This window comes from Hemitrygon akajei, chromosome 14 (assembly GCF_048418815.1).
Source record: "Hemitrygon akajei chromosome 14, sHemAka1.3, whole genome shotgun sequence".
Classification (NCBI taxonomy): Eukaryota; Metazoa; Chordata; class Chondrichthyes; order Myliobatiformes; family Dasyatidae; genus Hemitrygon; species Hemitrygon akajei.
This window is the reverse complement of record NC_133137.1, coordinates 20,839,109-20,851,630: the sequence shown is the minus strand read 5'-3', so window position 1 is coordinate 20,851,630 and position 12,522 is coordinate 20,839,109. Positions and strand designations below refer to the sequence as shown.

The following is a 12,522-nucleotide window of genomic DNA, read 5'->3' as shown; positions in this document are numbered from 1 at the left end:
CCCTTGGGAAAGGGCATGAATGTTAGGGCGAGAGAGCACATCCGCCACGACATTGTCCTTACCCGAGACGTGCCGGACGTCCGTCGTGTATTCAGAGATGTAGGACAGATGGCGCTGCTGGCGGGACGACCAGGGACCGGACACCTTTGTGAATGTAAAGGTAAGCGGTTTGTGGTCCGTGAACGCGGTGAAGGGCCTACCTTCTAAGAAGTACCTGAAATGCCGGATTGCCAGGTATAGCGCCAACAGCTCCCGGTCGAAAGCACCGTATTTGAGCTCGGGTGGCCGCAGGTGTTTGCTGAAAAACGCCAGGGGTTGCCAGCGGCCCACGATGAGCTGCTCCAGTACCCTACCGACTGCCGTATTAGATGCGTCCACTGTGAGGGCGGTAGGGACGTCCATTCTGGGGTGCACTAGCATCGTGGCGTTCGCCAAGGCATCCTTCGTTTGAATGAAAGCGGTGGCAGACACCTCGTCCCAGGTAATGTCCTTGCCCGGACCGGGGAAACAGGGGGCGCATGATCCGGGCAGCTGAAGGGAGGAAGCGGTGGTAGAAATTGACCATACCTACGAATTCCTGGAGGCCTTTGATCGTGGTGGGTCGGGGGAAATGGCGGACCGCATCTACTTTAGCGGGCAGAGGGGTTGCCCCGTCTGTGGTCATCCTGTGGCCCAGGAAGTCAATGGTGTCGAGCCCAAACTGGCATTTGGCCAGGTTGATCGTTAGACCGTAATCACTCAGCCGGGCAAAGAGTTGTCGGAGGTGGGACAGATGCTCCTGACGACTGCTGCTGGCTATGAGGATGTCGTCCAAATAGATGAATGCGAAGTCCAGGTCGCGTCCCACCGCGTCCATCAACTGCTGGAACGTCTGTACGGCATTCTTCAGGCCGAACGGCATGCGGAGGAACTCAAAAAGACCAAACGGGGTGATGAGAGCCGTTTTGGGGACGTCGTCCGGATGCATCGGGATTTGATGGTATCCGCGGATGAGGTCTACCTTGGAGAAGATCCCTGCGCCGTGCAGGTTTGCTGCAAAGTCCTGAATGTGCGGCACAGGGTAGCGGTCCGGTGTTGTAGCCTCGTTCAGCCTGCGGTAGTCGCCGCACGATCTCCAGCCCCCTGTCGCTTTGGGCACCATGTGCAGGGGGGAGGCCCATGGGCTGTCGGACCGCCGAATGAGCCCCAATTCCTCCATCTTCTTGAACTCCTCCTTCGCCAGTCGGAGCTTGTCCGGGGGAAGCCGCCGAGAGGGGTGGTCCCTGGGTCAGGATGTGGTGCTGTACGCCATGTCGGGGCATGGCTGCCGCGAACTGCGGTGCCAGAACCGATGGGAAATCCGCCAGGACCCTGGTGAAGTCGTTGTCGGACAGCGTGATGGAGCCGAGGTGAGGGGCTGGCAACTGGGCTGCACCCAAGGAGAACGTCTGAAAGGTCTCGGCATGAACCAGTCTCTTCCTGGGCAGGTCGACCAGTAGGCTGTGAGCCCGCAAGAAATCTGCACCCAGAAGTGGTTGGGCTACGTTGGCCAGTGTGAAGTCCCACTTGAACCGGCTGGAGTCGAACCGTAGCTGCACCGGACGGGTGCCATAAGTCCTTATAGTGCTGCCGGTCGCGGCCCGCAGGGGGGGACCCGGCGCCCTGCTGCGGGTGTCGTAACTCGTCGGAGGTAAGACGCTGATCTCAGCACCGGTGTCGACCAAAAACTGGCGTCCCGACTGCTTGTCCCAGACATACAGGAGGCTATCCCGATGGCCAGCCGTCGTAGCCATCAGCGACGGCTGGCCCTGGCGTTTCTCGGGAATTGGCAGGGCGGGCAACAACAGCGGGCTTCTGTGCCCCACCGCTGGTGGTAGAAACACCATTGCTCGTTGGGCTCCACACCCCGGCCTCTGGGTTTAGCGGGCTCTGCGGCCGGGCCTGGACTGGTTTGCTGCTGGGAGCGTGGCCGGGTGATCTGTGCGATGGACGCCCCACTCACCTTCTTGGCGTTCCACAGCAAGTCCGCCCGGGCTGCCACCTTCCGGGGGTCGCTGAAATCCGCGTCGGACAGCAGCAGGCGTATGTCCTCGGGCAGCTGCTCCAGGAATGCCTGCTCAAACATGAGGCAGGGTGTGTGTCCGTCGGCCAGAGACAACATCTCATTCATTAAAGCCGATGGTGGTCTGTCTCCCAAGCCATCCAGGTGCAGTAAACGGGCAGCTCGCTTGTGGCGGGAGAGCCTGAAAGTCCCTATGAGCAGGGCTTTTAATGCCGTGTACTTGCCGTCCGCCAGGGGAGACTGTACGAACTCCGCGACCTGGGCCGCTGTGTCCTGGTCGAGGGAGCTCACCACGTAGTAGTAACGGGTGTCCTCTGAGGTTATTTGCCGAACATGGAATTGGGCTTCTGCTTGCTGAAACCATAGGTGAGGTTGTAGCGTCCAGAAGCTTGGCAGCTTCAAGGAAACCGCATTAACAAATGCAGCGTCTGCCATCTTTGGACCGTCGGGGTCACCAATTGTAGCAGTGTGCTACACGCAGCGCTGAAATAACGACACGGAGTCGATAAACTGCAGCCAAAGAATAAGTTTATTTCAAATTCACAGTCTTGCTTTAAAGCCTGTCTCCCCCACCCGATACCTCGAGAGGCACGTACTGAAACCCCTTGAGGCTATCTTCCTTTGTGCCTGCGCTTTGGCTAATTGTCAGCCGGTTCGAGTGTGCTAGTAATTGGGTCGCCACAGAAGTACAATTATCTGCAAGTTATAACCAATTTAAGTTTGAAGCTTTCAGTGATTGACTGCAGCAAACAAGAACCCTAAATACAAAATCAAGTTTAAATTTAGACTTGCCACTGACCAATTATTCAGGAAAAGTTTATGCAACACATTACAAAAATTGCTTTCATGGAGATTAACTGATTACAATGTATTAACTCCGATAGCATCAATAAAATATTAAATCTGACATTCTCTTTTTTAAAAAAAACCCTTAATGTTCATGAAAGATATTTCGGTTTGAACTGAATAAATGTTATTTGAAACACACAAATGAGACAAACTAGATTAACATTTTTATCATTTAAAGAAATGGGTGTTACTTGTATGAATATATTAAAGCATGCATTATTGTTTTGCTTCTTTTACACAAGGTGACAGTGCTCAGTGGTTGTTCTAATGTTTGGCTGCCTACAGAATAAAAAGTGACTGTTAGTCTCCCCTTTCGCTGTGAAATGGGTGACATCTCTTTGTCCCTTGTTAGGAGGCAGCCTGTGGCATGTTGGACTATTGGGTAAACAACAGGTTTTGTTGACTGCAGATCACTGTCTCTCTTTGGGGGCTTTGCTATTGGTGATGCTTTTTTTGCTGAAATGGTTTGGGGGAGGGGAGGTTGATGCTTGCTGCTGCTTGCATGGGGAGAGAGGGGGGCTTTGGGGCTCCTCTGTTTTTCTGTCGTTCATTCTTTTGGGGTTCCTCTGTTTTTTGTGGATGTCTGTGAAGACTAAATATTTCAGGTTGTGTACTGTATACATTCTCTAATAAACAGAACCACTTGAAATGAATCCATTTGAAGAAACTATTTCTAAATAATTTTAAAATCCAAGGTAAAGCTACCTTCAAGTAAAAACGTTTAAAATTACATGTATTTAGAGTTTTTGCTCAAGATGAAGCACGCCATGTGTATAATGTGTAATTAATGACACCCAATTAAATAATACAAAATACTTGGCAGCTTAATGTAACATTTTGAAGCACAATGGAGATGGACAGATTTCCTACCTGGTCTGTTGTCAGTTGGAGGTGAAAGCATATCTCTCATTTGAGCATCTTTTAATCCTTCCACCCATCTGAGATCTACGGTTCTGAGCAAGGGGCAACTAGAGCTGCAAAGTGCTGATATTGCTGCCCAGGAGCAACCAGAAACAATCAAGTCCTTAAGACCTGAACAGTAAGATAAACAAATTTAAATCAATTGTGCAGAAAAGTATGGGATGAGTATGTTCAAAAAAAAAGTGCTAATCACAGAACACATGGCAAAAAGAACCACACAATGAATACCCAACCACAGCTTTATTAATGCACGGAGATAACTTTGCTTGATGTATAAATTTTATTACTAACAACTCAGAGATTAGATTGTTGTTGCTGTCTATTTGTGGTCAACTATGTTGCTGCTGAAAAATCCATTAATTCTTGCTAATATTCAGAGCTAGTTACGTTTAAGGTAACTTAATTTTATTTATTGCAAGTTAAACGGGGTAATTTGTTCTCGATCATCTTTTTGACAGCTATCTGAATATATTTTCATGTTCTGTCTTTTTACTTAAACCTTTAAGTACCTTCTATCAAAAGAAACTTTGATAACTTTTCCTTTCTCAAAAATTTTATTGAAGTTAAACTGCATTCACCAAGACTTATTTCTTTAGATACTGAAGAATGAGTATCTGATGGCTTTCTCACAGATGCCAATTCTTTTAGTGTAGTCTTTAAGCATATCACAATGGGGTAGTTGTAAGACTGGCTGTAGCCACTTGACCAGCGACGTGATGGAAAAAGAAACTAACCTTACATCATAAGCACCACATTATTGCCAGAAGAGAAACAGAACAGTATAAAAGGTGATTTGCAAAGGCAACCATCCCAGAACGAAAGCAAGACAGCTTCTACCCAGGAAAATGGCCAGCTGATATTTCAGACAGAAACCCTTCATTTGGAGACCACAATGTTTAAGGGTCTCACACATTGACTGCATTTTCCTCATTTGCCTGATGTGCTGAATTCCTATTTAGTATATTGTGTTGCTCCAGATTCTAGCGTCTCCCTTCTGTGTTTCAACCCCAGAACAAAGGTGCTTTCAGCTTGAATAAGCTATGCACAAAGACAGTTAATGGTAACAACTAAATTGGAAGGATCATCTCAGTATTTGATCACAGAATTATGAATTGGAAATAGCTTTCAGGAGCCATCTGTGATTATTAAACTATGAACAACCGACCAAACTAGACCTTCATGAAATAGAAAAGACATAAAACAATACAATACAATAACACCCACATTGTCTCTGCCGAACATGATTCCAATTTAACCTAATCCCACCCACTCACTGCCTATTCATGCCTCTTAAACATTACTAGTGTATCTCCTTCCACTGCTTCTCCTGGCAGCATTTTCCAGGCACCTGGGGGACAAAAAAAGCTTTGCTCTCTATTGCCTTAAAGCCATGTGTCCAGTACTCAACAGAACCAAGACTTTGTACTTTATCTGTCTTTTTTATACACTTTTAGCCAGTCACCCCTCAGTCTTTGACAAGCCACAGAAAACAATCCAAGTTTGCCCAGTCCCTCTTTATAGCTTCTCTACTCCAGATAACATCCCAGTGAACTTCCTCTGTACTTTCCACAAAATTTCTACATCCATCCTATAACTACACTTGCAAAAAAAGTTTGTAAACACTTTGCAATTATCTGCAATAATGCAATTTTCTGCATTAATTACTCATTAAATGCGGTCTGATCATCTAAGTCAGAATAATAGACAAACACAATCTGCTTAAAATAATAACAAATGTATTTCTCATCAATACTGAGTATGCCATTTAAGCCATCATAGTCTAGGTTCTAAAAAGTACGTGAACCTCTGGGGTAATGCCTTCTACAAAAGCTATGTGGAGTTGGGTGTTCCAATCAATGAGATGAGATTAGAGATGTGGGCTGTAGACACACACAAAGTCAGGTTACTGACAGAACCTGCTCTTCTCAAGAAAGATCTGTTTCTGTGCACCATGCCTCGATCAAAGCAACTTTCAAGGGACCTTAGAAGAGTTGTAGAGATGCATGAAGCTGGAAAAGCTACAAAAGCATTTCTAAAGACCTGAGAGTTCATCAGACCACAGTAAGGGAAACTGCCTACAAATGGAGGAAATTCAGTACTGTTGCTACGCTCCCTAGGAGTGGGCGTCCTGCAAAGATCACATGCAATGCTGAAGCAGGTGAAAACAAAACCCAGAGGTAACAGCAAAAGACATGCAGAAATCTCTACAACTTGCTACAAAGTATCTGGTCATAAATCCACTCTCAGAAAAACACTGAACAAGAATGATGTTCATGGAAGGACATTGCTCTCCAAAAAAAGAACATTGCTGCAAATCTCAAGTTTGCAAAATACCACCTGGATGTTCCACAATGCTTTTTGGACAATGCTTTGTGGACAGGTGAGACTGAAGTTGAACTTTTTGGCAGAAATGCACACCACTATGTTTGGAGGAAAAAGGGCACTGCACCAACACCGAAATCTCAAGCCAACTGTGAAGCATGGTGGAAGGAGCATCAGAGTTTGGGGCTGCTTTGCTGCCTCAGGGTCTGGACAGCTTGCAATCGTTGAGGGAACAATAAGTATCAAGACGCTTTACAGGAAAATGTCAGTATAGCGGTCCAACACCTGAAGCTTAATAAAGTTGAATAATGCAACAAGATAATGATCCAAAACACAGAGTAAATCAACAACAGAACTGTTTAAAAAGAAGAAACTATGTGATTTGAAATGGCTGAGTCAGAGTCCAGACCTTAACCAAATTGTGATGCTGTGGTGTGACCTGAAGAGGACTGTTCATGCAAGGTATCCCAGAATATTAAAATAGTTTTGTGTGGAGGAATGGTCTAAAATTCCTCCTTACGGTTGTGCAAGTATGATCAGTAGCTACAGGAAATGTTTGATGGAGGTTATTGCTCCAAATGAGGTTGTACCAGTTATTAAGTACAATATTCAACACCTCAACCCGTGAAGGCAAGTATATCGTACACCTTCTTCTGTAGAGCGATCCCTCAAGTTGAATATGATGTTCTCCTAACGGGTTGTCTTTTGATGTGTCCTCAGATGGCTCTGGAAGCCAATCAGGAATCCACATATTCTGGTGCAGTGTGTGTAATAGTAGTGGTAACTGTGGTTGGTTGTTGGGTCTTTTGCAGCTGCCACTTGTTCTCAGCAACACAGTGGGGGTCATTCTCATGTGGCACAGCTCCTCCTTGAACTGATTTCCTACAGGTATATCTGTCCGTTGAGTGCAATGTCTTCTCAGTTTTAGATGTAGTATTACCCATGAAGCATTTCCTTTGCATTAATCCCTCTGTACATTAATGCTCCTAAGGATCAATGTGCAACACCTCTAACTTGTCTAGAGTAAACTCTGTCATTTCAAACTGGTCTATGTTCTGCTGAAACCTTTGATAACCTTCCTCACTATCCACAATTCTGCCAATTTTTGTCATCTTACTAATCAACCCACCTAGACTTCTATCAAATCATTTAAATATGTTTCAAACAGAAGTGCCAGCACTGCTTCCAGTCAGATAAAGAAGCAAAGTTTCAAAGTCGTTTTGTGACGGACTCATCATTGTTAGTGGGCAGTTATCTGGACTTGGTCCAGAAGACCTAATTAATGGTCACTCACTGGTAGAGAGACTATAGGTACATTTTGAAAAAGCTCCCACAGCACCTAAGGCCGAAGCAGTGGCAGAAGGACTGGTTACTATGCTAATACCACGGCCTAGGTTAAAATAGTGAAATGTGGAAAAACGATCATGAGACCCACATGGGGAAACTGTCAGAAGCGACCAGACAGCTCCTGTGTCTAATTGGCTCAGTTGGGTTGGAGGAGTATTTTGGAAGTTTGGTGTTAAAACATATAAAAGTAGTAACTTTTGTACACTGGCAGCAACAACTCTGGAAACCAACAATTGACAAGGAAGAAATGGATAAGAAACATGAGCAGCAGTCAGAATCCTTGTAGTACTGAGCCTGGATTCAGAAAAGTAACACAGTGGATTCTGGTTAATTGGGCCATCGCTTAATCGTGTCAGTTGTTTATTTGGGACAACTCTTAAAGAACAAAAACTAATCGAATAAAATAACCAGGATTCCCTTCATTCATATGGGACACAATGCCACTTAACTGGGACAGGAGACTGTTGCTGAGCAATTTCTAATTAGGGTCAGTCGAGTACACTGTGTAACAGTTAAGACATTACACCATGCTTAGAGCAAGCAGCTTTAAAGTAGCATCAGTTGTGTGTGTTTGTGTTCAGAAAACATTCAAATCACTGATAGTTGGTGAGAAATCAGAACTGTTTCGCTCACTGTGGTTTCAAGCATTCAGGCAGTGAAATGTAGTGAAACGATTTCACTACTTTAACAAGTTAGGAAATCCGAAGAATTTGAAGGTATCAACCAACAATCAACTTGAATGCTACATTTGGTCCCCACCAGGCACACAGCTCTCACCTGTGGCTCCAAGTAGCTGTTTGTATGCGACAGCAGCCAAAACCAGGTGAGGGTAGCCAGTGGGTCTCACACCCCAGTGAGACAGGGACATGCCCGTCCTAGCATGCAAAACAACTCCGACAGGCTGGGTGGGTGAGATCTAATGGCCAGGTCAGCTGTTCTGCAGAGATAACGAAGGGCACAACCAGGCATAGAAGAGGTCACGGTCACCCAATGTAATTAGGGAAGACTTCAGTTGTTGTGACGTCTACTTCTACCACTGGACCCAGATTTCCGAGGCCAAGACAGTGGAACAACTCCAGAGCAATGGCTTCTCCACTTTAAAAACTCTCCTGCACAGGTTTCCTGTCATCGTCAGATATGATGGACAACAACCAGTAGTATTGGTAGTGTTCTAATTTGTTCTGTATTTCATTTAAATACAGAATTTGTTACTTAGTTAAACAGTATTTTTTAAAAATACACCTTTTTAGCTATTTTCATGAAACTTCAGCTAATTAGGCCAAAACATACTGTTACCAATGTGTCCCAATTAACCAGAATCCACTGTACGTGATCCCTTGTGGCACAGTGGGTGGCAACCTTTGCCATTTCTTTAGCATTTGCTATTTTTTTAACGAGACCGAGTTGCTAGCTTGACGCTGAAACCCAGCATGGATGTAAGTGTGCAAGCAGCCTGTCGGATTTGAACCTGGGACCACTCACATCGACGCCCGGTACAGATGCCACTACACCACCAGCTGGCTAACTGTTCTTAATACTTAGTGTTTAACACAACAGCACAAAGCTAGTAAGATAATAAATAAAACAGGTCCTGAAGTAAAGAATACAAAATCTTTAATTTTCGCTGCATGACCAAAAGACTGGGTTTCAGCTTAACACTGGTAAACCAGTCTTAACCAGGTGTAATCAGTAAAGCATTATCATCAGAGTCTTGCATCATCAACATCCTGAGAGTAATTAGTGATCAAAGATGAACTCAACTAGTCATATAAATACTCAGGTTCCTGCATTGATCAATTACCAATTTCTCAAACATCCGTGCTAAACCTGCAATCATTCAGGCACAATTCAGGACAGTTAGGACTTCATCCATGACCCTGGCACATTCATTCCTTCCAACACTGCTGCAACGTAACAGGTTATGTATAGTTACTACCAAGAATACTCTGACAATATCTCCTTCCACAAATGACAGGATCACAGCTTCCCCTCCAAGTTATACACCACATTGTCTTGGAACTATACTGCTGTCACTGAAGCCTTTTATCCAACTATATTCTGGGAGCACCGTCACTAAAGGATTATAGTTATTCTAATTGGCCATCATCTTCTCAAAGGATAGGCAGTAAATCTTGGCCTTGCCTGTAACAGATGCCATAAATAAAGTATTCCCTTCAATAATGGAACTGGAAAATGTTTACAACAGTTACTACACTAAGTTCATAACCATAACTATTCTATTCAATATGGCTTTCAAGGCAATATTCAGTCTCTTAGATTTTGCCAAGGTCCATAAGACGCATTTGTCAACAAAAAACAAGCAACTTCTAGTGTTTGCGATTTTATCTCGTCATACAAACCTGTCCAAAAAGAGCCATTTGCTCCTTAAACAAACCATATATACAGCACAATAGCTAAAGGTATTTTGCAATTGAAAATATTTCCTCACTGAACAGAACAAAAATGGCACATTGACTCACTGTACATCAATGCTCACGATACAATAATCATTCAAAGCACAACAGGTTCAGACAAAGGAAGTACCTTTGATATAAAGACTCATGCAGCAGAAGTCATACTGACCTCATTAAATGGTCCACTGTGGAAGGATTCAAATCACTGCTCTGACTTAAAAATCTGAGATAGAGTGCTCAAAAACAAGACCTATACCTTTATTAAAATGAACCAATAATTTTTGGATTCCAGCCCATACCCCTAATTTAGAATTTGTGTTCCTATGCTTGTTAATCATTTTCATTACCATCCATTCCCTACGAAAACAAATAATCCTCTTCCAGCACAACCAACCATGAAGCGTACAAGCTCACTGCACAATTCAACAAACTGTTCCAATTGTCACAGCAGAAGCTTTTGTTCTTATTTTGTAGAGCTGAAGTGATATCCTCGAGGGAGGGCTTTCAGCCAGAAAATGTTTTCTCTCTCTACCTCTCCCTTCCCCTCCTTACGACCACTGCTTACTAAAAGCTGCACTTGGTTCAGGAATGCAGGTATTTCTTTGTACATTTTGAAGGGGAAGAGAAACAGTCCTACATTAATCACCCTGACCTTAATTAAAAAATGATAAAAGCCTCCCTCATCAGAAAGTATGGATAAGAAGGGAACAATGTTTAACTTCAGAGCAGTAACAAACTCTTACTGGAGGAACTCAGCAAGTCAGGCAGCGTCTATAGAAATGAATAAACAGTCAAAGTTTTGAACCGAGACTCTTCATCAGGACAAAAGATTTCCAGCATCCGCAGACTTTCTCGTGTTTACAAAATGTTACCGATAGCTACATTTATAATTTTCAAGGCAGATGTATATGCCTATGTAACCCATCAATATTAAAGCACAATTGCATCATTTACTAGTGGTATTCTGCAGGTGTTGGGTCCGCTTCTTTTTATGCTGTATATCAGTGACTTAGATGATGGAATGGATGGCTTTGTTGTCAGGTTTGCAGATGGTACAAAGATTGGTGGAGGGGCAGGTAGTGTTGAGGAAACAGGTAGGCTACAGAAGAACTTAGACAGATTAGGAGAATGGGCAAGAAAGTGGCAAATGAAATACAATATTGGAAAATGCATGGTCATACACTTTAGTAGTAGAAATAAATATGCAGACTATTTTCTAAACTGGGAGAAAATCAAAAAATCTGAGATGCAAAGGGGCTTGGGAGTCCTTGTGCAGAACACCCTAAAGGTCAACTTGCAGGTTGAGTCAGTGGTGAGGAAGGCAAATGCAATGTTAGTATTCATTTCAAGAAGTCTAGAATTTAAGAGCAGGGATGGATTATGAGGCACTGGTGAGGCCTCACCTTCAGTATTGTGAACAGTTTTAGGGTCCTCATCTAAGAAAAGATGTGCTGACATTGGAAAGGGTTCAGAGGAGGTTCACAAGTATGATTCGGGAATAAAAGGATTATCATATGAGGAACATTTGATGGCTTTGGGCCTGTACTCACTGGAATTTAGAAGATTGGGGGGATCTCATTGAATCCTTTCGAGTGTTGAAATGAGAATGTTAAAAGACAGAGCAGATGTAGAAAGGATGTTTCCCATGGCGGGGGAGTCTAGGACAAGAGGGCACAGCTTCAGGATAGAGCAGTGTCCATTTAAAACAGATGTGGAGAAATTTCTTTTGCAAGAAAGTGGTGAATTTGTTACCACAGGCAGCTGTGGAGGCCAGGTCGTTGAGTGTATTTAGGCAGTGCTTGATGGGTTCTTGATTGGACATGGCATCAAAGGTTACGGAGAGAAGGCCAGAGAGTGAGGTTAAGGAGGGGAAAAAGGATCAGCCATGATTGAATGGTGGACCAGACTTGATGGGCCAAATGGCCTAATTCTGCTCCTATGTCTCATGGTCTTTACCAACTTGGAATTCTGTTATTGTAATTGTAAAGTGAATATTAAACTGTGTGTAGACAGCCAAAATGTGGGACAGATAATTTTTTAAAAAAAATGATAAAACCAAGCAGAAGGGAAATCTAAATAATATGCCCCAAAATGACTAATATCTTCAGTTTACTTTTTCAAAAGATTTAAGGAGCACACATGGTGATAAAATATTAAAAGACACACAGACATACTTTATTGATCCCGAGGGAAATTGGGTTTCGTTACAGTCGCACCAACCAAGAATAGTGCAGAAATATAGCAATATAAAACCATAAATAATTAAATAATAATAAGTAAATTATTCCAAGTGGAAATAAGTCTAGGACCAGCCTATTGACTCAGGGTGTCTGACACTCCGAGGGAGGAGTTGTAAAGTTTGATGGCCACAGGCAGGAATGACTTCCTATGACGCTCAGTGTCGCATCTCGGTGGAATGAGTCTCTGGCTGAGCATACTCCTGTGCCTAACCAGTACATTATGGAGTGGATGGGAGACATTGTCCAAGATGGCAGCAACTTGGACAGCATCCTATTTTCAGCCCCCACCGTCAGAGAGTCCAGTTCCACCCCCACAACATCACTGGCCTTACAAATGAGTTTGTTGATTCTGTTGGTGTCTGCTACCCTCAGCCTGCTGCCCCAGCAC

General features: G+C 44.0%; 1 protein-coding gene across 7 annotated transcripts in view; it reads right to left on the bottom strand.

Moving 5' to 3' along the window:
* Positions 1 to 12,522, bottom strand: part of kdm2bb (lysine (K)-specific demethylase 2Bb) — a 231,775-nt gene that overhangs the window by 3,832 nt on the left and 215,421 nt on the right. For all 7 annotated transcript variants that reach the window (XM_073065597.1, XM_073065598.1, XM_073065599.1 and 4 more), the window contains one exon: positions 3,761 to 3,922. In XM_073065597.1, coding sequence (XP_072921698.1) covers positions 3,761 to 3,922 — 162 coding nt within the window. The remainder of the gene's footprint in view (positions 1 to 3,760; positions 3,923 to 12,522) is intronic.